The 21,205-nt window shown below is 52.2% G+C and overlaps 1 protein-coding gene across 2 annotated transcripts in view; it reads left to right on the top strand.

The window, feature by feature from the left end:
- The window catches only part of BCL11A (BAF chromatin remodeling complex subunit BCL11A), a 65,565-nt gene that overhangs the window by 38,017 nt on the left and 6,343 nt on the right, over positions 1–21,205 (top strand). Inside the window, exon 3 of one of the 2 annotated variants that reach the window (XM_032185753.1) lies at positions 19,200–21,079. In XM_032185753.1, coding sequence (XP_032041644.1) covers positions 19,200–21,079 — 1,880 coding nt within the window. Of the gene's footprint in view, positions 1–19,199 lie in introns of both variants that reach the window. The other variant, XM_032185752.1, reaches the window with a different exon arrangement.

The raw sequence follows: 21,205 nt of genomic DNA, 5'->3' as shown, positions 1-21,205 counted from the left end.
CCTTACTTGGGCGGGTTTTCCCACTGATTTAGGGGAGAGATGCCCAATGTTGGCGCCTGCCCATCAGCCCCATCCAGAAACCCACGTTAGAGCTCGTGGAGCGAATGCAGGATCGAGGGGAGCCGCTCTGCTCACCGGGGCAGGGCTTGCACCAGGGCCACTCTTGGTTGAGAAAGCTGCCCCTGCCCCTGCAAAAACCTCGCTGTAATTGCTGAGGAAGGAAAACGGGCATGAATACTAAGAGGCCTTCTCCTGCCTTCCTGTGCCAGCAGAAAATGAAAAATTCAGTGCGAATACATTTTCTGCGTAAAAAAAGAATCTGGATGATAAAATGCAATACTAATTTCTGACGGCTGAGAGCTGCATGAGTGAGAATATTTAATTACAGCTGCAAAGTACAAACATTTCCTAGCAAGCATTCGTTGAGTTAATAATAATTAATTAATTCCTTGGCTAAAACGCTCTTCCTGCCCGTGTTCTTTTAGTCGGCTGGAAATCTGATTCCCCTTTTTACTTTATTTTGCTGACAGCCTCCCAGAAAGCGGGGAGGGGAGAGGACGGAGACTATTTATATAAACAGAGGCTTTATGTTACACTCTATAGATCATTACGGTGGGCTTGCGTGATTTTGTTTAGCAGACTTTTGCAAACCGAGGCGAGGACTTCAAGCGGATCAGCTGATGCGGAGGGACTGAGTATCTGACTGCAGCGGCGATAAGTGTCTGTACAAATATTTATACAATTCCGATGGTCTTTTGAATTGCATTATTACAACACAAAAAGCTGTCACATTTCCAGGGTTTCCGAGGCGCGCTTCTTACGGCTTGCATACATTTTGCCGGCGTCGGCAGAGCGAGCGGTGCCTGCGCTCTGGGCTGGCTGGACGCGAGCCACCCGGCAGCGGGGCGGGTGCTGCGCCCGCGCAGCCGGAGCTGAGAAGCCCTGCCGAGAGGCTGGGTCTCTTCTCTCAGCCTTAGCACCGAATTTACGCCGTGCCGTGGCACAGGGGCTGGCTAGGGAGCAGCTGAGGGGCGAGATGGCACGGGCTGTGGGCTGGGCGAGGTGCCTCTCTGCATTTTGGGGCTGCGTTTTGATGGCAGGCTGCAAATTGTCACCCTGAGGCCCCGATGTCTGCAGCCCATCATGGGAGGCCCGAGCTGAACACGGCATTTGGCTCCGTGTAGGAAAACACCAGGCAGCACCCCAGAGGAGAAGTGAGGAGCTGGAAGCTTTGTGTTGGCCTGTGTGGGCGGGGTGCAGAGCCAAGTGGAAGTGATTTTGGACTGGCCATAAAGTGTAAGCCACCTCCTGCCTCTCCCTGGATGTGAGTCCACGTGCCCGCACAGCCTGGTGTTGCTGACGCCTGTGGTTTTTCTTCAGCTTTGGCTCTTGGTGTGGGTTACAGGATGCTGCTGGCACTGCAAGCTCTGGGATAACGCTTGGAAACGTGACTTTGGTCCCACTTCAGGCAGGGTTCACACTTCTAAATGTCTTCCCGCAAGGTCAGGGGTCCTTTGCAGCGGTGCAGTTTCATTACAACTTTTTCTAAAGGGCTGGAGGCCTCCTTAGCCCTTTTCTTCTGGTTTTGCTCGGACAGGGCCCCATCATGCGGGGTTTGTATCATCGCTGTAACTCAGCAGCTTCAGCAGAGGCTTTGTGCTGTGCAAGCTGTTCCCGAATGGGTGCTTCCAGAATTTCCTTCTGAGTCTTAAGCCAAGCTTTGGTCCAGCTTTTTGTGGCGCATTTCAAATTAAAATGCTTCTGCGGCCTCAAAATTGTTGCCGCAGCAGCTTTGTGGCACGTCGCAAACTCTGCGTCTCCAGCGGTGTCACCTGCAGGTGCGTCTCTGAAGGCAAGGGATTCACCCAGAGCCATGAAGCCAGCGAGGGCTGGAGGCTCAGGTGGAGAAGATGAGAGGCTTCATGGAAGGTATTTGAAGAGACTGAGTACCGCCGGTGGAAAGGAGAGGCTGTCCTGGAGGCGTTGGGAGCGTGTCAGTAGCTGCCCCAGCCCTGGCAGAGAAAGCCCGGTGCTCCAATACGCCGAGAGCGGTTGTGCCTCCTATTGCAGACGTATTTGTAAGATTAGGGGTTTAGAAAACGTTTGCAAGGTTGTGAAACTGGAGTCCCAGCTGCTGCGGGCCTCCTGGTGTCCTTCAGCATCACGGCTCAGGGGTTTGGGTTTTTAGGGAAGGAGCATGAGCCTTCCCAGCAGCTGTTGCTGTATTTCTGGGGGTTTCAAAGGAGAGGGCTCTACTTTCAGAGCAGCGTTTGGGTGGTTTTAGGGCTCGTTTTTCCCCAGGGAAAGGAGATTATCAACCCATGGTCAAAGAAAGAGAGAAAATTACTGTGGATTTTCTGTCTACCAGTATTTATTTATTTATTTATTTATTTAAAAAAAAAAAAAAGGTATATGATTTTTAAATGTGTCACACTGGCTTCCTAGATTTTGGGTTCAGTGGCTGGTGCTCCAGCAGCCTGCTAGGTCGGGTACCCCTGCCTTGACAGCCCGCCGCGTGGGACCCGTTCCTATACCACGGCACCAAAAGCACGAGGCCATCTCGGCCGTGGCCCCGGCTGCAGCGATCCCCTCCGCTCCCGGTGAGGAAGGAACCCTGTTTTTTTGGTGGCAGCTGCTTAGTTCGGTGGCACTGCCCGTGCAGCACCCGGTATCGCCGGCCGGACAGCGCGTGGGGCGGCAATGTGGTTAGCCAGATAACGGGGGCATTCGCCCTGCTGCTGGGGTCCTGCTCTAGCAGGAATCGCCCCGTTCCTCAAACTTCACCTGCACCCCCTGCTTCAGAACCGCAGCGTGTCCCCGGATGGGGTGGCCCCGACGTGTTTTGGGGCACGCTGGCGGTGCCGTGCCGGGGCAAGGGTGGCGAGGGCTGGCTTTCTGTGCTTAAAAACCCCTCTGGGGCGCAGGGGGCTGCACAGGTTTCCCCACAAGCTCTGGTTTAGCTTGCTGTTGGGGTGTGCTCCACGACTGCAACGCCCCAGCTTCAGAGCAAGCAGGAGGAAACGGTAACCACTACAGGGCAATTGTAAAGTGGCAGTATTCATTTCAAAGGGGAAAGGAGAATGAAAGAAGCAGCCCGTGGAGCGCAGGGCACGGGGCGCAGGGCGGCTCCAACACTGCTGAACACACCCCGAGCAGCCTTGGTGCCGAGATGGTGAATAAACCTTAGAAAACGTCCTTAAATCCTGGCAAGAGCGTTTCTTTTTCTCACCCGGTGCTTGAGCATGGGCCCGGGGAGAAGGAGCTGAGCTGGTTTGCCCAATTTCTCCATCCCTACCTGCTGAAGGGGGCCGGTGACGTGCGCCTCCTCGGGGACGGCTCTGCGGGGCTTGGTTCGTTGCCATCTGGAAAGTGCTGTTGGAGGGCCAAGTATTACGGCTTTGCGAGGAATTTTAATGTATCTGTGTTTATTGCGAGTGTGATCCATTAGCAATGTATGCCCAGCCAGCCAGACAGACAGACAGTACGGTCCTGCTCCCACCAAAGCCCGCGGGAAGCCTGCAGTAAACCCATAGAAGGAAATACCGCCGGTGCTTTTCCAGAAGGAGAGAAGCATTTTGTATTTGACTGGAAGCCAGAGGTGCTGTGTCTGGCAGCAGGGGATCCAGGCTACCGTGCTGGCCGGGAATCGAGCCTTTGGCTTTGGCTGGGGGAAACGGGAGAGCAGAAACTTCAGGTCCCTGCTCACGGGGCCACTGCGACAGCAGGACCTTCCGCTGGTGTCCACATCCCGCCCGTGCCATGACCCGCGGCTTCCCCTGCTTTGGGGAGGGAATTTCGATGTGATTGAGCTGTTAACCAAAGGGCCAGGAGGCTGTGCGATGACCACGGCCATCTTGGGTGCTAAAAAAACCCTAAAAACACAACACTGGCTGCCTGCTTCCCCGTGACCATCCGCCCTGCCGCCGCCCCAGCTGCTGGACGCGTTGCCGGAGCGGGCAGATGTCACGTTGCTCAAGGCGGTGAAGATTTGCACGGCTGGTTATTACCGGATAAGATTGTGGGGCTCGCACGCGGCGCGCGAGCTGGAATGTGTAACCCCTGTGGTTTTCAACTGTACTTATCGGGGGTGGGGGCCGGCTGTCCGAGCAGGGTGTTTCCTCTAATCGCCGGCTTCACATGCCAATGTCTCCCAGATAGACGGGGGCAAAGGCTCCTCTGGTACAGAACAGTTACTTTCGCCGGGCGCAGGAAGAAGAGTCATCTAAGGCAAGGCTGGCAAGCTCAAAAGAAGTGCTTTGCTCAAAAAAAAAAAAAAAGAGAAGATGGGTAAACATCGCCGAAAAGGGGTAGCACAGCCACCCCCTGAATTTCTGTGCCCGTTGGCTTTAGCCACCCAAAGCAGAAGGAGCCAACTCGCCCCTCTATTTCCCAGCGGGAAATTCCCAGCTGTATTTCTTCAGCTCCAGATACACCTCCCCGAGTCGTGTGGAGGTTTCTGTTCACAGCGAAGGAACCTCCCCGCTTCAGAGAGGGCTTTTTCACCCTCTAGACTTTAATTTTTTAATAGGAAAATCCACGCAAGTGCTTTGGTTTGAGGAGTGGGACTGTCCCCAACGGGGCTGGCGCGGGGCTTGTCCCCAGCACGTGGCACCTATCGTCCCCCTGGGCCTTGGAGCAGCAGGGGCAGCTCTCGGGCTCTATTTAAGGGCATCCCTTCCACTCATTAGCCTCCATGATAAACATGGCGTTGAGGAGGGGATCTGAGGAGGGGATTTTCGGTGGGGCGGTGAATGGGGAGGCCAGACACCATTGTCTGGCAGGAATGCGCGTCCCGGGGCTCCGAAATCGTCACAGCCCCGGCTCCCCCTCCTTCCCGGGACTTCCTCCTCCAGCCGGGGTTTTGTTTTGGGAACAAGTGTTGGTCAAACACGCTTTTGTTCGCGGCCGGTCGCTTGGCACGCAGCAGCACTTCTGGCGGGGGACAAGGAGAGGGCTGTGCTAGCGGCTGACGGGGCAGCTGTGGCGGCACCCAGAGGGAATACTGATGGCCAGGGCTGCCCAGCGGAGGCGAGGCAGCGGAGGGAAGGATGCTGCGGTCAGCTTGGGGATGCTGCCCTGCTCCTCCTGCTCCTGGCCCCTCGGCAGCTCCGCCTCGGGCTGTGGGTCCTGGCCAGAAAGTTGGCCAAAGTGCTCGTAGCGGCGTGGGTAAGGGGTTCTCCCAGGGAGAAGTAAACTATTTAGGGCAGTAACGGAGTTTAAAAGGAGTTGGGTAAGTGATAGTGACTTCTTTGTCAGCAGAAATGGAAGCAAAAGCTGTTCATAGATGACATTACTTTAATGACATTACGTACGTATGTCCTTTCTTTCACATTTCCTGTAATCCTGTTATGGCATTGTCCCATTACCTCCAGCACTGTCATCTTTAAATGCTGTCAAATCTTAACTGGATTGCCAAGGGCATCGGAGGAGTGGCGAGGTGAACCCACTGGCGATTTCAGCCCTACCCTGGCTCCAGCCATCTCCCTCCCTGCCCCAGACAGGGTAAAACGCACGGGTGAGGCGATGGCTCGGATGACTTCGCATCCTTTATGGAGCTGCTGCCCTTTGCAGCGGCATCCAGCTCCCTTTCCGTGACAGTAATGGTCATTTGCAAAGCGTGCTGAGCCCTGTGGACCCGACGTGCAATTAAGTGCAGCGTCTCGGTGTTAATTGTTATTAACGTTATTGCTCTTTTATTGCGTTATTACTAAAAAATGACGTGAGGCCAATTTCTTCCACTCTGACCACAAATGGCCGGCTGTGGTTTTTCAAAAGCGAGGCGAGATGTAGCTGCAGATGGGAAAATGGGAGGCTTAACACTTCTGCCACTTACCTCCGGAGCTGTTCGGCCTTCCCAAGCCCGAGGAGCGGGGAGCGGCGGCCAGTTTGAGCCGCCGGCCCCTATCGGCGGTGGTGGGGAGCTCTGGGACGGGAGCTGCCACCTCCTTATCTCTGCCTGCAGCGCCGCGCTCCCGCGGCTCTGGGCCCCAGCAGGGGCACCCACTGGACCTGGCTGCAGAGCAGACACCGCCAGCCATCGACCTGCAAGGCTCCCCTGGGCCAAAACCCCATCCCCAAGCCAGTGGCCAGGCGTGCACCGTGTCGATGACTCTTTTTGCTTGACTTTTGGCATGGCTGGGGGTGTTCAGCCCAAGAAGGCGGTGTCATCGTATGGCCACGCAGGATACGCCGGAGATTATTCACTTAATCAGCCTAGGTTAGTTTTTTTTTGTTGTTGCTGCTGCTATCTGTTACTGGTATCTAAGCGCTGGCAGTTAAAACATTTAATTGCATTTTCCTCTAACAAAATGCTTATCTTGCAAAAAGATGGGCTTCTTGACAATCCGCTTGATACACTTACAAACTCTTGTTCTCATCACGTGCCCTACCAACAACGCGCTCTTCATTCATCCGTTGAGGCCGGTCTTCTGCCTCTGAGCCCGACCTTCCCAAACGAGCGCCTTCCCCATCCGCAAGGGCTCTTCCCCTTCTGCGTTGGTGAGCACTCACCTCTTGCTGCCTGCATTTTTTTAAGAGCTAGTGGGCATGGTGCTTCCAGCCCTGCTCCTCCACAGGGGTTTTGGCAAGGATGAGGATCTGCTGGGGTAGAGCTCCTGAGCTGAACACGCTCCGTACATCGCTGCCCCCGCTGGCTTCTCAACCAGTACTTTTTTTTGGGTGCTGGAGGAAAGGTTTTGTCTTCTTTCTGAATATCTTAATAACTGAAGATGTGAGTGCAAAAACACTAACCGCACTCAGTTAACCGTGTTTTTTATCAGTCGTAGCTTGGCTTTTTTCCCCCCTATATGCACAGGAACCATTTATAGCAGAGGTGGGCCGAGTTTGCAACTTATTAATCTCGCACTCGCATGCGGGTTGAAAAGAGACACCATGCCTTTATCAAAAGCCAGGCTAGCACAAAAGCCTATGCAAAATCATCATCAAATCCTATTAGAGGTGGAAAATATCTCTTAGATCATCTCATTCATTTCCCTGCCAATGCTAGACTGTTTCTGAGAGTTAATTTTCTAGTGTCTGCTGCTGGCTCCCTGTGTGACTGTGGGTCTGTCGTTTTGCCTTTGGGTTGTCGCTGGGACTTGCAGTGTTTGTTGTGTGGTTCCACACAGAGCTTTCTCATTTTATTTGGTGCTTGCATAGGAAAAAGAAAAAGAAAAAAAATATATATTCTTTCAATTTGCATTTCTCCTGCACTTTTTTGGAGAGTAATTTGAAGAAACAAATGTTTCTGGTCACCCTCTCACTTGGTCACATTGGGAAATGCCGTGAGATGTCCCCAGAAAGGAATCTTTCTGGAACCCCATGCAAAGGCTGATGGCAGCTCATGCTGGTGAATGTTCCCAAAGCCTTGTTGTGGACACCATGGGGCATCTGGCCAAACAAGGGGACAGCCTGTCTGGCTGGTGGCATCTCAGGTTTGCTCCACCCATCACACCCCCCCAGCTCGTACCCACTGGTATTTTTCCTGCATAATGTGTGAGTGGCTTCTGCTCAGCTCTGAGGCTGCTGGCTCTCCACCTGGCACTACAGGGCAAGTGCTGCCCGTTTTTCCTCGCCCATCTTCCCCGTGTGAGCAAGTTCTGGTGGCGATGGACAAAATTGCCCTCTGGATTTGTTGTTCTGCACGTGGCCTGCCTTTACTATCCAGGCAGCAAGCGCCTGCAGGCACGTGCTCACGTGCACCAAGGGTCGAGGAGAGGGAAAAAAAATACAAAGACGGAAAGAAAGACCATAAATAGGGATGCAGAGTGTTCACAGCCGGCTGTGGGATCGGGGCTGGGGTTTCGAGACGAGCAGTTCACTGCCTGCAAAGCACTTCCCTGTCTTACGAGCTTTGTGCTGGCACAGGCTTGGATAAACGGCTGCCCCGATGTCCCGGGCTGGATGTGCCATCCAGTCGGCAGGGGGAAAAGAAAATGAATAAATTGAAAGTGGAGCTATTTATAGCGTGGGGCGATGCAGATTTCATCAGCGTTTTGTTTCAGCCGAGGAAGCGCGCTGTGCGAGCACGGCAGCCTCCTGCCGGGGCTGGCGGCGGGGATCGCCTTCCTGAGGCCGGACACCACCGAGCACTGCCGAGAGTGACCCGCACGGGCAGAGGATCTCAGGGCTTCCTAATTAACTCAGGGTCTGTAAATCAGAGCGTGGTCGCTCAACGAGCCCCCTCATCTGCTGTAAGTGTCAGGGCTCAGCTGATGGCCAGGTCTAACGAGCGCCTGGTTTTTAGCAGCCGTCAGGAGACTCAGGCAGCTCCTAATGGCTCAGATTCAAAACATCGCAGGGCATTTTTCATCTCCTACCCTGAAATTTGTCTGCGTCGCAGCCTCCTCAAATATTCGGGCTCTTTTCTCTTTAATTTCAGGCCCTTGCCTTGCTGTGGCCCCTCTCCCTCAGCCTCAGCAGCTCGTTGTTTGCCTGTGCTGCAGTTACGCTGACACGATGCCGCAGGTTTTGGTGACACCACTCCTCACTTACACCACGGCAAATGAGACCAAAACCTCATTTTGGCTCTGTCTGCAGGGTAAGAGTTCAGACTGCCTGCTTTGGGCTGCTCAGAGCTGCCCAGAAAGTGGCGAGGGAGCTTCCCTGCTTGATGCAAATCCCACCGCCCGCACCGAGACCCATACAGGCCATGCTCGGGGAGACTGCGGGATTGGCTCTGGGTAAGCAGCAATTGGCACCGGGTAAATGGCATTCAGGAAGGTAGAGAGTTAATCGGCAACTCTTGAAGACTTCTCTGCACGTGTTTATGTTCAACTCCTTGTCCCTAGCTTGGCAATTATTCATGTGCAATAGAATATAAATCCCGATGCCTAATTTTTCTTCTAAAAATTTCACAAAGTAATCAAATCCTGAAGTGCATATTCTCTTCCAGTGGTTTTATCAGTAAATCAAATTTTTATCATTTATCAGCAAAAGTTAGATTTAAGCATCCTCACTGTAATGTTTGAAAGATGAACATTTGTTTCAGTGGGTACTGTGCCAATCAATAATCTTCCAGCTTGACTCAGCTATCAATTATTGCCGCAATTATTTGTCTAGTTGGATATTTAAAATGTCATCAGAAAGAGATGATTACATATTCCAGAAAGCAAGGCACTGTATAATCAGATGAACTGAATCCAGTTAAATGTAGTGTGGTACTAACCTGTCCTTCAAAGCTGAATCCTGCAGCCGCAACTGAAACAACAGCTTTCTGCATTATTGTAAGGAAACAGATCTTAACCTTGGAAGAGTGTGTGTTATTGGGGTCGGGTAATACTCGGATAGAGGAGACCTTGCAAGCTGGGAAATTGAATCAGCCTTACTGACATAAAGGAGGTTTTTTTTTGGGGGGGAGGGCTGTTTTTGTTGGATTTCATCTGCAAATCTATAAATAAGAAAAACCGCTCTTTATCTTCCTTTCTGTGAATTTAAACTCCTGAGCTTGCATCCCCAAATTTTCATATGCCCTTTTTGCATTCCTTGACGTGATGTATGTATGGTAAATACTCTCCGTGCCCTGGGAATGCAATAAAGCTGTAGCAATCCTTGCAAGTCTTACATCCTCCAACTCCAGATATTCCGAGTATTATATCATTTTCAACTTCAAGGATATCTTGACTATGGAGAGGAGACGGAATAAACCGGAGGAGACCAGACAACTTTACGACACCTTTTGGTCCTATTTGCAAAGCGGAGGAAAATTTTATTAATTCTACCAACAGTCGCTTGTGCAAGTTATAAAGCGAAATGTGGTGGGGTCTGGTTCAGCACTTGCTGTGCTTGCAACTCCGTGGTGACATTGAACTTGCTCAGGGACAGAATAAACCTTTGCCTTCTGAACCGGTGATTTGCAGCCAGAGAGGTTGTTGTGGGGGACCTGCGGTTCCCCTGACCCACTTTGTCAGGGTGGTTTGCTGCTGGCTAAGTACCATTCATTTGGAAGTGAGAGGAAAGTGAGCCAAAGGGGAAGTTGGTAGCCGAGGAGGGTCAAAGAGGATCCATTTTGGGAAGGAAAAGGTGCAAGAGGGCTCTCAAGGGGAACAGTCCCAGGTCTTTGCTTTCCCTTCCCTGAATCTGACCTACAAGCCCTGTCCGTACAGCAAACCCAGTGTGAGAAGGAAGTGTTGCTCCCTGTGAGTGAGCATTTTATGCTTGCTGAGAAAAAACAGATTTGGCTGTTGCGGAGCCTCCTCGGCTTGCACATCTGGTGCTTATCCCCAACTGTGGAGTCCCCCTGAAAGGACATCCCCAAAGCCATCCCTCGGCTAGACAGAGAACCAGAATATTTAACATTTGAAATGCAGCAAAAATACAACAAAGACAGAGGTGATGATGAGCTCTGAGGGTGGAGCAGTGCCTCGGTGGCACTGGTGGTGCCTCCTGCCTCCATGCTCCGGGCACTGCTGGGAATGACCTGCAGCAGTGTTTCAGCGTGGCCTTTCTTGTATTTGTGGTGTTGTTTTGTTTTGTTTTGTTTTGCCTTAAAGAAACTTTTTGAAGCGTGCTCTGCCTTTTATCCAGGTTTAGTCATAGGGCTGTCGGAAGGGAAGAAAACAAGAAGAGGAAAAGGGAGCCAACGCAAAGTAGGAAAGGAAACAACTCATCATGTAGGTGTATGAAAGTGAATAAAATAATTTGGAGCCTCTCTGCAGCTATATAATTACCCTGTATTTAAAGAGTGGATTATTAACCCGGTTGTCCCCGGCAGCCATCGGGGAAGTGCGTAATTGCGGACGGTTGGAGCGAGGCATTGTGTGCCTGCCAGCCGGGCTGGGCTTCCAAAGGGCTTTGATGCCTGCAGCGGTCAGGGCTCAGGTGGGTCACTGGCCGGGCAGACCTTCCTGGCGTGCCTGGTGCTAGGCGTGTCCCGAGGGGCAGCTTCAGCAGGCGACGTGCTGCCCGTGCCTCTCCTCTTGGAAAGTCCACTCAAAAAAAAAAAAACCATTTGCCCCAGAAAAGCTCCGGGGTTGGGCTGGGGTGGCTCAGCAGAGGCAGGGAGGGAAAGGCTGGGGATGGTGGCTGCTTCGCTCCTGGTGGTTTTCGACACGGGAGGTGGTTTCAGGGAGGAGAGCCCCTCGCAGGGCTGGCAGCTCCCCGCAGCGCGCTGCTCAGGTGCCACCGCCCGTGCTGGAGGCTGCGCAGCCCCCTGGGTTGTGCTGAGGTCCGTCTGTCTCCTGCACCACCCGGATTTCTCCCTCACTGTAGCGTCTAGAGGGCATACGTGTGTGCAGTCAGATCCTACCCGCTCGAGGGCTTGCTTTTACAATTTCATTCAGAGCTGGATTTCAAGCCCAGCGTTGTTTCACTGCAGTTTTCTTCTACTCCCGGTTAATGGAGACACGACAGATTTCCACCCCCCTGAAGTTTTAAAAAAGCACAAAATCAGTTGCAGCCTGATGGCTTACTTGCCAAGTTGGAGCTCGAAGCAGGTTTTTTTGGTGGCCAAATTGTAATCGCCTCGAAAATGGTGACAGACGCGGAGGTCAGGCCTCCCAGCCCCAGCAAATGATGGGCTTTGTCTCCTGGAAATAGCATTTTTGGGGGGGGAAATAGGTGTTACAGGCTGGGTTCTTGTGAGAAGGATGAGTAAATACAGCAAATACTGGGGACCCCAACCAAAAATGTCACCCATGAAGTCTGTGCTTCGAGTGCACGGGGGGCGATGGCGCCTGGTTTCCTCTGACCATCCTGGTGGGGCTGCTGGTGGGTGGCTTTAAATAGCAAGAGGTGCCTGCTGGAAATTTGGCTTTTGGAAAAAATAGATTAATTGCTGGAGGTCCTACCCTGAATTCTGTCTGAGCGGCAAAGTGGCTGTAGCTTTGGTTTCATTATTGCTGTGGCTTTTTTTTTTTTTTTTTCGTTTGGGTAAAGTCACTGGTGTTTTGGCATGGCTCGTAGAAGGATGCGCAGTGAAACAATGGCGTTGTTGAGACTTGGTCTAGAAAATATTTAGCCAATTGTATTAAAATGATTTTTGGAAGCTTGAATCGGAAAAAAAAATATTTTCAGGAAGAAAACATAATTTTAAGATTTTTTTTTTAGTAATTACTACTATACATGTAGAACAAAGTGATAGAGAAGACATGACAGAAAGGCTGGGACAGAACAAGTGGGGCCACTGAGGATCCCACAAAGCAAAGGACATTTTAGATTTTGGGCATTTTCACAACTCCCCGGGTCCAGGACCTGCCATCAGCCCTGTCCATAAGCAGCTCAGGCTTCATTTGCAGAACTTCTTTTTTTTTTAATGCACAACAGCAACAATGCTTCTCAATGCCCAGACACCACCGTGCCGTTTGCTGGGGAGTCTGGGGACATTGTCCCTTTTTTATGCAGGTGTATTAATCGGGACCATCGAGCTGGCTTCACCTCCCAGTTTTGAAATCAGGAGAGTGGCTTTGGCCTAAAGCCGCTGTGCCACAGGAGTGAAGCAGCCCCAGCTTTCCTTGAACACCACGATGCCAATATACAGAGATAGCACTGGAAGTGATAAACAGAAGAGATTAGAAAGTACCCTCTAGTACATAAACGCAGCCACTGCTATTATTTATTAGCAGTATTCTAATTGTTATGACAACAGCAGCGGCGATGCTGATAATAACAGCGCTAACAGCTACTTATAACCCGTTAATGACGGGCCAGGTTAATACCCTGCCTTTCGCAATCTGGAGGACCGGGAGGAAGGATTAGTGCAATAAGGAAAAATCCGTTTGGCCGGTCCGTTCCCCATCCGTATTGATGCTGCTGACTACCAGGAAAAGGTGAGTCACGAGCCAGCGGTATTGCTTGCTAAAGGGAGAAGTGGGCTGCTGCAGCCGGGAGTGGACCCACTTATCTCCCGGCCCTGCTGAGCTTCCTGTGTCCCAACGGCTCCACGGCGCTGCTTTTCGGTTGAAGGAATTTCAACAGTACGGATTTCCAAAAACGAAAAAAAAAAAAAAAAAAAAAAAAAAGAAAAAAGAAGAGAGATTTGACAGGCCAGATGGAGGAGAACTGAGTCAAGTACAAGTGGTAACAATTAACTCCGTTTTTTCTTCCCCCCTTTAAATACCATAACAACTCCAAATTTATCAGTCCAAAAATCAAGCAATCGGTTGACATTAAAGCAGAGTAAAGAAGTCCCTGGGTTTGGCTCAGGCTGTCTCCAGTAATTTTTTCGTGGCAAGCAGAAGAGAGGGAGGTGCTGGCTGCAGGTGCTCCAGTCGCCGTCAGCTCCAAGCAGTTTGGTGGCAAAAGGCACCGGCTACGTGCTCGGCAGGCGCGGGTTGCCCATGGGAGACCCCTCGGCGTTGCTTGCTGCACTGGGAAAGCACTGGGAAAACTGGGGTGTCCCTGCACAGCCAGCGGGATGCCCCAGGTGAGACACCGGTGGTGTTGATGGTTAGCTTCTCCTGTGGCACGCAGGCCTCTTCCGCGCCTGGGCTGTGCAGTCGCATCAGGAGGATGCTGCCTGCATCGTTTCGGCTTTCCTCTTCCCTGAAGCACCCGTGTGTCCGGAGAGCAGCTTTTCTGGATCCAGCCCTGACTTTTGAGAAACGGAGGAAGCTCTTCCAAAGCACATTGGCACGCGAATGCAGATTATTCCATTACTCACTTGGCAATGGCTGAACTTGGATGCCTTGCTCCAGCATTTTTTTTTTCTCCCTCCCAGCAGTGGCATCTAGCTGACAGCTTCTCCTCCCAGCTGGTCCCTTCCCCAGCTCCTCGTCTGGCGTCGCTGCTGGTGCTGCGGCCGCGGGGCTCTGCCTCGTGCCCAGGGTGTCGCCTTGCTCAGCCGTGCGAAGCGCGGAGTTTGCTGGGTTGGTCTGTGAGCACAGCGAAGAAGGACCGGCTTTGTTTTTTTTTTTTGTATTTTATTTAGAAAAGCCCCTTAGTGCTGATAGCAGACATCTCTTCATGTTTTATCGAGTAATTGTGCCAACTGCCCTTAAAGGCGCTCAAATGCCAATATCCATTCCAGTCATTTGTTAACGTTTTTTCAGATCAGAAGCTAAATCTGTCGCTCGCATGTTCCTGCTTAAATTACTTCTCAGGGGGGCATGGCAGGTAAGAGCTGTTCCGAAAGGGTTTTTTTTAGGCAGGAGCTGATACTCCAGAGGCACTACTTGGTGCCCCAGTGTAGAGTGGTGCGGTGGCACTGGCCATTTGCTGGCTGGGGTGCCAAAGTGAATAAATCTGTAGTCGTGGATGAGTATTCACTGTGTGAGACCCGTCAGGATTAGTATTGCCCCTGTGCTTGTATTTGGTACGGGGCATCCCCATGCAATTCCCCCAATGTCAAGCAAAAGGGATTTTTTGGTGCAGGATTCGCGCCTGGCATCAAGGCATCACTTCCCGTGGTTCGGAGGGTTTTGTGCCAACCCACAAAGCGCCGTGAGCCAGATCCTCAGCCCCGACACAACTGCAAGGAGAAGGGGGAACGGGGCTGCACCACAGCCCTGTCCTGCCCTTGGGGGGCAGCTCCCCAAATCTGAAGAGAATTGTCAGTAAAATCGACTGGGAGGAAAAATGTACAGAGGGAAACGTGAGTGGTCATTGGAGGCTGTTTTTATTTTGAGCAGGCCAGGGAGGTGCGGGCAACCTTGGCCAAAATCCCCCCACACCCTATTCAGTGGTGAGATGAGAACGGCAACTAGATAAAAAAAAAATCAATACATGACAACTTAAAAAATGGAAAATAGATAGCAATCAATCGCAGTGGGAAATGACGACGAGTAGAGACCTGATACGGGGAGCCTGAGACACCACGGAAAACCTGTGCTGGCCCAGCCAGGGAGGATAAGAGAGCTTTGCAGGGTCCTGGCAATGCTAGAGCTCCCAGGAGCTGCTCATGGCTGGTTTTAAGTGGAAGAAGCATCAAGGTAGCAGAGTTTGAACCAGTATTTGTACTGAAGGGATGGAAAGACGCAGCGTTACGTTTCTGGATCAATAGGCGGGTGATGGTGTTTTTCCCAGCTCATTTGCAGACAAGGAGGATTTTATACGAGGTCCAATGGAGATAAATATTTTTAAATTGAAAGGCCCTGGCAACTTACCCCCGAGAATCCCTAAATGTTGGCAAGGGATGCTTGTTCTTAATAAAGCTTACGGACTGGGAAAATAGTGCCAATAGGTGTCTGGGGCAACCGGGGGAGCATTCGTTACACCTTGCCTATCTGCTCAGGACAAAATAATTGAAGAGCTGGCATAAGATTCAATTGATAAAGAATTAAAGGCTAGAAATATAATTCATGCCACTCAACGTAGATTTATGGAATATAGATCTTGTCAAATAAACCTGATTTCATTCTTCGAGATGACAAGTTTGGTTGATAAATGCAGATGAAATAGACTTTGCAAAGCATTCGGCTTGGTTCCGCGTGACACGGTGCATGGGGAAAATGAGCACTGTGCATGCGGATGGGGCGGGCAGTGCGGGGATTAGGAGCCCAGCAGCAGATTTTGGGAAGGCGTTAGCACAGAGGTGGCTCCTCGCAGCATGGTGCTGCTGTAGGGAGGGCGAGGCTGGTCTTCGAGTGAGCCCTCGTGTTTGCAAGAGACTGTGCTTGTGTGGAGCTGTGGGAAAGCCATGAAAATGACTCAAATTTTGGAAAACGAGGAGGGATAGGAAAGGGCTCAAGCTCTTTCTTTTGGATAAATTAATGTTGAAGTGTGCCTTGGTTACTGGGTGCATCCTAGGTATGTGGGGGGTGCATTGCGTACCAAGGGGCTTTTCTATGTATCTCCACAACACCCAAACAGAACGGGGAGGAAAAGGAGCTGGGGCTGGAGAAACTCAGCTTTATAGACGCCAGAGAGCTGCAGCTGAGCGTGGCGAGTGGTGGGAACCACCTGTGGGTGCTCAGCCTCTCCTCAGCTTCTGATACAGTTTGAGTGGCTCTGATCTGGTTTGGGCGGCTGTCTTTGGGATCCCATGCTGCGGCCGGTGGGGCTGGAGGAGGTGACGCCGTACCCAAAGACCTTGTGGGGGGTCAGTGCAGGACATGGAGCCACGTAGTGCAGAAAAGGTCCGAGGATGGTAGCGGACGGTCCCTATGGACCTTAAAGTCCTCGAGTGCAAAGCAGCTGAGGATGTGGGCAGGGCTGCTGGTGTCCCTCTTTGCATCTAGATTCGGGGGATTCATGTGAGTCTCTTGGAAACTGGTTGAAAGCCCCAGTGGTGTTGCAATGCTGCTTTGGCTAACATGTCCCATTGCCTTGCCCCGGTGGAAGACGAGGCAAGCGATGAAACGAGCCTGGTGGGACCCTCTGCAGCTCTCTCCTTTGCTAGCCCAGGACCACTTGATCCCACGGTTGCACTTTCCAAAAGCACCCTGCTGCTTCCTTTCCTCTCTGCCTTCGGGGTCCGCAACTCGCCCACTGGGATGCCTGAACTCTTTGTGCTCCGTGGTAGGGGGGAGTGCGTGTGAGCGCGGAGGCTGGCCCGTAGCGAGGAGAAGCCGTCAGCCCCGCAGCTTTTGGGTCCAGTAACAGCCGGGCTGCAGCCAGCACTTGGCGAGGTCCACCAGGACCTTGTGGGCACGACAGCCGGGCAGGAGGCCAGGAGCACCCCGAGCTGTTGGGTTCGTGGGGACGGCTTGGGCTGCCCATCTCGGCTTAATCCGCCAAGGGGAGAGGCGCTCTGGGTTGGGAAGGGCAAACCAGCTGGGAGATGCTGTGTTTTCCTGAAGAACAACACGGCTACGCCTCTGCCCCCCGCCAGCCCCTCCGTGGATGTCCCCGGGGAAGCGGCCATCTCCAGGAGCACGGCCCGGTGAAGGACGAGGGGTGGTGGGGTGAGACGAGGGGAAGGCGAAGCTCCTCAAAACCCCGTTTCGATGCCCTCATCGCTCCTTGCTGGTAATGAGCGGATGATTGCCGTAATTCTTACCGTTTGGCAAGGCTGCATTAGACTGGAACGTATCTCTAGGTGGTGATATGGTCAGTCAATAGCCTTCGTAATTAATCAAGCACTAATAGACAAATTAGAAATTGCATCTCTTCAGAGCAGGAGGTGGAGGCAGATAGCTGGTGGTTTTAACCATTTTGCTGCTTTATTTTATCGCCTGGTTTTACGTTGAAGATGGTAGGTCACTTAAGATTAGGGAAGTTTTGTGCATAACCATTATGTTATATTTAAATTATTATCTGGATTACCAAACACGGACGCTGAATTCAAAACTTGTTTTTCAGGAAAGCAAATGAAGAATAATATTACATTTTACACTCCACTAAATCAATGTAGCCCTAATTTTGCCATGCAGGAAATCAATTCTAGTCTTTATAACGGTCGAAGATGTTATGAACAAAGTAATTTTGCAAATTATGGCAAGTAACACATTTATTGATGACTGTAGTTTAGGAATTTAGAATTTGTGAGCACTGTAATATAATAAGGCTGTACTGGCAGGAGCTGAGTGAAATACAGATTATATGGTGAAACTGTAATGCATCATTTGCTATTAGTGGACTGGTAATAATTACCAGTTTCAAAGCAGCTTTTTCCATGTAATCTTTAGTCTCAGTCGTAACAGCCCTTCTCATTGACATTATGATTACACTAGCTGCCCTTATGATCTAGAATATCTAGTTGATGGGAATACTAAAATGCGATAGTGAGCACTGTATGTTGTATCCTCATTATAAGATAAAATGCTATTTTCTCTGACCTAATACATAAAATAGAGAAGCGAGGTAGCATTACATTGTTAGCGCACCGCAGCCCCGGCGCGCGGCTTGTAGCATGTTGTTAAAAACTTCCACTTCATTATGGCAAAGCAAGATGAAATTTTCCCATTTAAGATTTTTTCCGAGCTCACAAATGAGCAGAGGAATGTGAAAGCCCGATTGAATTTTGCTCTAATTTCAACAGATTTAAGTATTTATCTGCACTCCCATGCCTGGCACATAGCGAGCGCCGCCATGCATTTCATTCAGACGCTGGCTTCAGTCGAAGGACGAGGCGTTAAATATTATTCCAAGAGCTTTTAAAGCGACTAAAGTGTTAAACGCCCGCTGCAGACGGTTGAGTCGCTTTTTACTCACTCAATTCAGATTGTCAGGCCAAATGTATAATAATAGAAGAACCGGGAGGCAGCGAGGGAGGCTGCGATGGGTCGCTATAGCCGGCGCTGCGGGCTGCCTGCCTGTCATATTCCCAAATCGTTGTTCAGCTCATTGTGTAACGAAAACACCCAGATGAAGCTTTTCTTCTTCTCCTCTCAAGTGAGATAGAAAACAAGACGGTTGTGGATAAAATGATGTTTTCTTTCCAAATCTGCTTTTTTTTTTTTTTTAATTTTCCTTTTCTTCATATTGGGCAATTATGCAAAACCTGATGTGGTGAACTTGCATGTCATCTAACGCAGAGACCTACCTACGGTGGTTTGTCTGGAGACAGGGCACCCCCCCGGGCACAGCTTGCTTGGGAAGACCGAGATATTTTTATTATTCAGCAAACCTCAGGAGTGGTTTATCTTTCTTTCTTTCTTTTTTTTTTTTTTTTTTTTTTAAATCACTGGAATAGCAACTCTACAGAATTCCTAGGCAGGACTGGAAATTAATTTCTGTACTTGCCTTAGCTGTGGTTGCAGGTTACTGGCATTTAGCAAAAAAAGCATACGGGGATGGAAGTGACTAACGCACAAAATTGCCAGAATCGATAGCAAAACGCACGCACCTTCGCCGTGCTCCCCACCACTCTTCCCGTGCATAGGGCCCTCAGAAAGTTAATTCATTTCTGTTGTTTTGCCGTGCATCGGAGGGGGCTGCCATTATTAGCCGGCTTTTTGTTTGGTTATTTATTAGTCAGTTGCTCTTTTATAATGTCCGTGTTATCTCCCAAAATAAATTATCACGAAACAGAGTTCGCTCGCTCCTTGCCAAAGCGCCATTCACCATCCCCAGCCTCTTTTCAGCGCGCGAGAGACGCGGCGGCTGCGGCGGGGCGGCCGGCCAGGCTCCCTGGCCGCGCTCCAGCCCTTTCCCTGCCTGGGCTGCCTCTTTCCGCACTGTTCTCGCTCCCTGTCCCTCTCCCTGGCCCTTTCTGACTTTGGTTTCGCACGTGGGGAGCGGAGCAGAGCCTCCCCCAGCCCCGCACGCGTCCCTTTGCCCCTTCGGCCGTAGCCTTAAGCAGAAGGAGAGCTTAGGCGTGGAGGCGAGCTCTCAGCCACCGGTGGGCGATTAGACATTTACGCTGCTGTTGTGTTGTTTTGCAGGTAAAGACGAGCCCAGCAGCTACACGTGCACGACTTGTAAACAGCCTTTCAACAGCGCCTGGTTCCTCTTGCAGCACGCACAGAACACGCACGGCTTACGGATCTACCTAGAAAGCGAGCACGGCAGCCCCCTGACGCCACGGGTTGGTATCCCATCAGGACTAGGTGCAGAGTGCCCTTCCCAGCCACCTCTCCACGGGATTCACATTGCAGACAATAACCCTTTTAACCTGCTCAGAATACCCGGCTCGGTCTCGAGAGAGGCGTCGGGGCTGGGAGAAGGGCGATTCCCACCCACGCCGCCCCTCTTTAGCCCTCCCCCGAGGCACCATTTGGATCCGCATCGCATAGAGCGCCTGGGTGCGGAAGAAATGGCTCTGGCCACCCATCACCCTAGTGCCTTCGACAGGGTGCTGCGACTGAACCCCATGGCGATGGAGCCGCCCGCTATGGATTTCTCCCGGCGGCTGCGGGAGCTGGCCGGCAACACCTCCAGCCCGCCCTTGTCCCCGAGCCGGCCCAGCCCTATGCAAAGGCTGCTGCAGCCCTTCCAGCCCGGCAGCAAGCCCCCGTTCCTGGCCACGCCGCCCCTTCCTCCTCTGCAGTCCGCTCCTCCTCCCTCCCAGCCGCCCATGAAGTCCAAGTCGTGCGAGTTCTGCGGGAAGACCTTCAAGTTCCAGAGCAACTTGGTGGTCCACCGCCGGAGCCACACCGGGGAGAAGCCCTACAAGTGCAACCTCTGCGACCACGCCTGCACGCAGGCCAGCAAGCTGAAGCGCCACATGAAGACGCACATGCACAAGTCGTCCCCCATGACGGTGAAGTCGGATGATGGGCTCTCCACCGCCAGCTCCCCCGAACCGGGCACCAGCGACCTGGTCGGCAGTGCCAGCAGCGCCCTCAAGTCGGTGGTGGCCAAGTTCAAGAGCGAGAATGACCCCAACATGATCCCCGAGAACGGGGACGAGGAGGAGGAGGAGGAGGAGGAGGAAGAGGAGGAGGAGGAGGAGGAAGAGGAGGAGGACTTGAACGAGAATGAGAGGCCGGACTACGGCTTTGGGATGAACCTGGAGGCGGCCCGCCACCATGAGAACAACTCCAGGGCCGGCGAGGAGAGCCGGTCGATGCCGGACGTCATGCAAGGTATGGTCCTCAGCTCCATGCAGCACTTCAGCGAGGCCTTCCACCAGGTGCTGGGGGAGAAGCACAAACGGGGCCACCTCTCCGAGGCCGAGGTGCACAGGGACACTTGCGACGAAGACTCGGTGGCCGGCGAGTCCGACCGCATCGACGACGGGGCGGTCAACGGCCGGGGCTGCTCCCCGGGGGAGTCCGCCTCGGGCGGCTTGTCCAAAAAGCTGCTGCTGGGTAGCCCCAGCTCCCTGAGCCCCTTCTCCAAACGCATCAAGCTGGAGAAGGAGTTCGACCTGCCTGCCGCCGCCATGCCCAACACCGAAAACGTTTACTCCCAGTGGCTGGCCGGCTACGCTGCCTCGCGGCAGCTGAAGGACCCCTTCCTCAGCTTCGGCGACTCCCGACAATCGCCCTTCGCCTCCTCCTCCGAGCACTCGTCGGAGAACGGCAGCCTGCGCTTCTCCACGCCGCCGGGCGAGCTGGATGGCGGCATCTCGGGCCGCAGCGGCACGGGAAGCGGAGGGAGCACCCCGCATATTAGTGGCCCGGGCCCTGGCAGGCCCAGCTCAAAAGAGGGCAGACGCAGCGACACTTGTGAGTACTGTGGGAAAGTCTTCAAGAACTGTAGTAATCTCACTGTCCACAGACGGAGCCACACGGGCGAGCGGCCCTATAAGTGTGAGCTTTGCAACTACGCCTGCGCCCAGAGTAGCAAGCTCACCCGGCACATGAAAACACATGGTCAGGTGGGAAAGGACGTTTACAAATGCGAGATTTGTAAGATGCCTTTTAGCGTGTACAGTACCCTGGAGAAACACATGAAAAAATGGCACAGTGATCGAGTCTTGAATAATGAGATAAAAACTGAATAG

Source organism: Aythya fuligula, chromosome 3 (genome assembly GCF_009819795.1).
Source record: "Aythya fuligula isolate bAytFul2 chromosome 3, bAytFul2.pri, whole genome shotgun sequence".
Taxonomy (NCBI): domain Eukaryota; kingdom Metazoa; phylum Chordata; class Aves; order Anseriformes; family Anatidae; genus Aythya; species Aythya fuligula.
The sequence above is the reverse complement of the archived record's forward strand: the minus strand, read 5'-3'. Positions and strand labels throughout refer to the sequence as shown.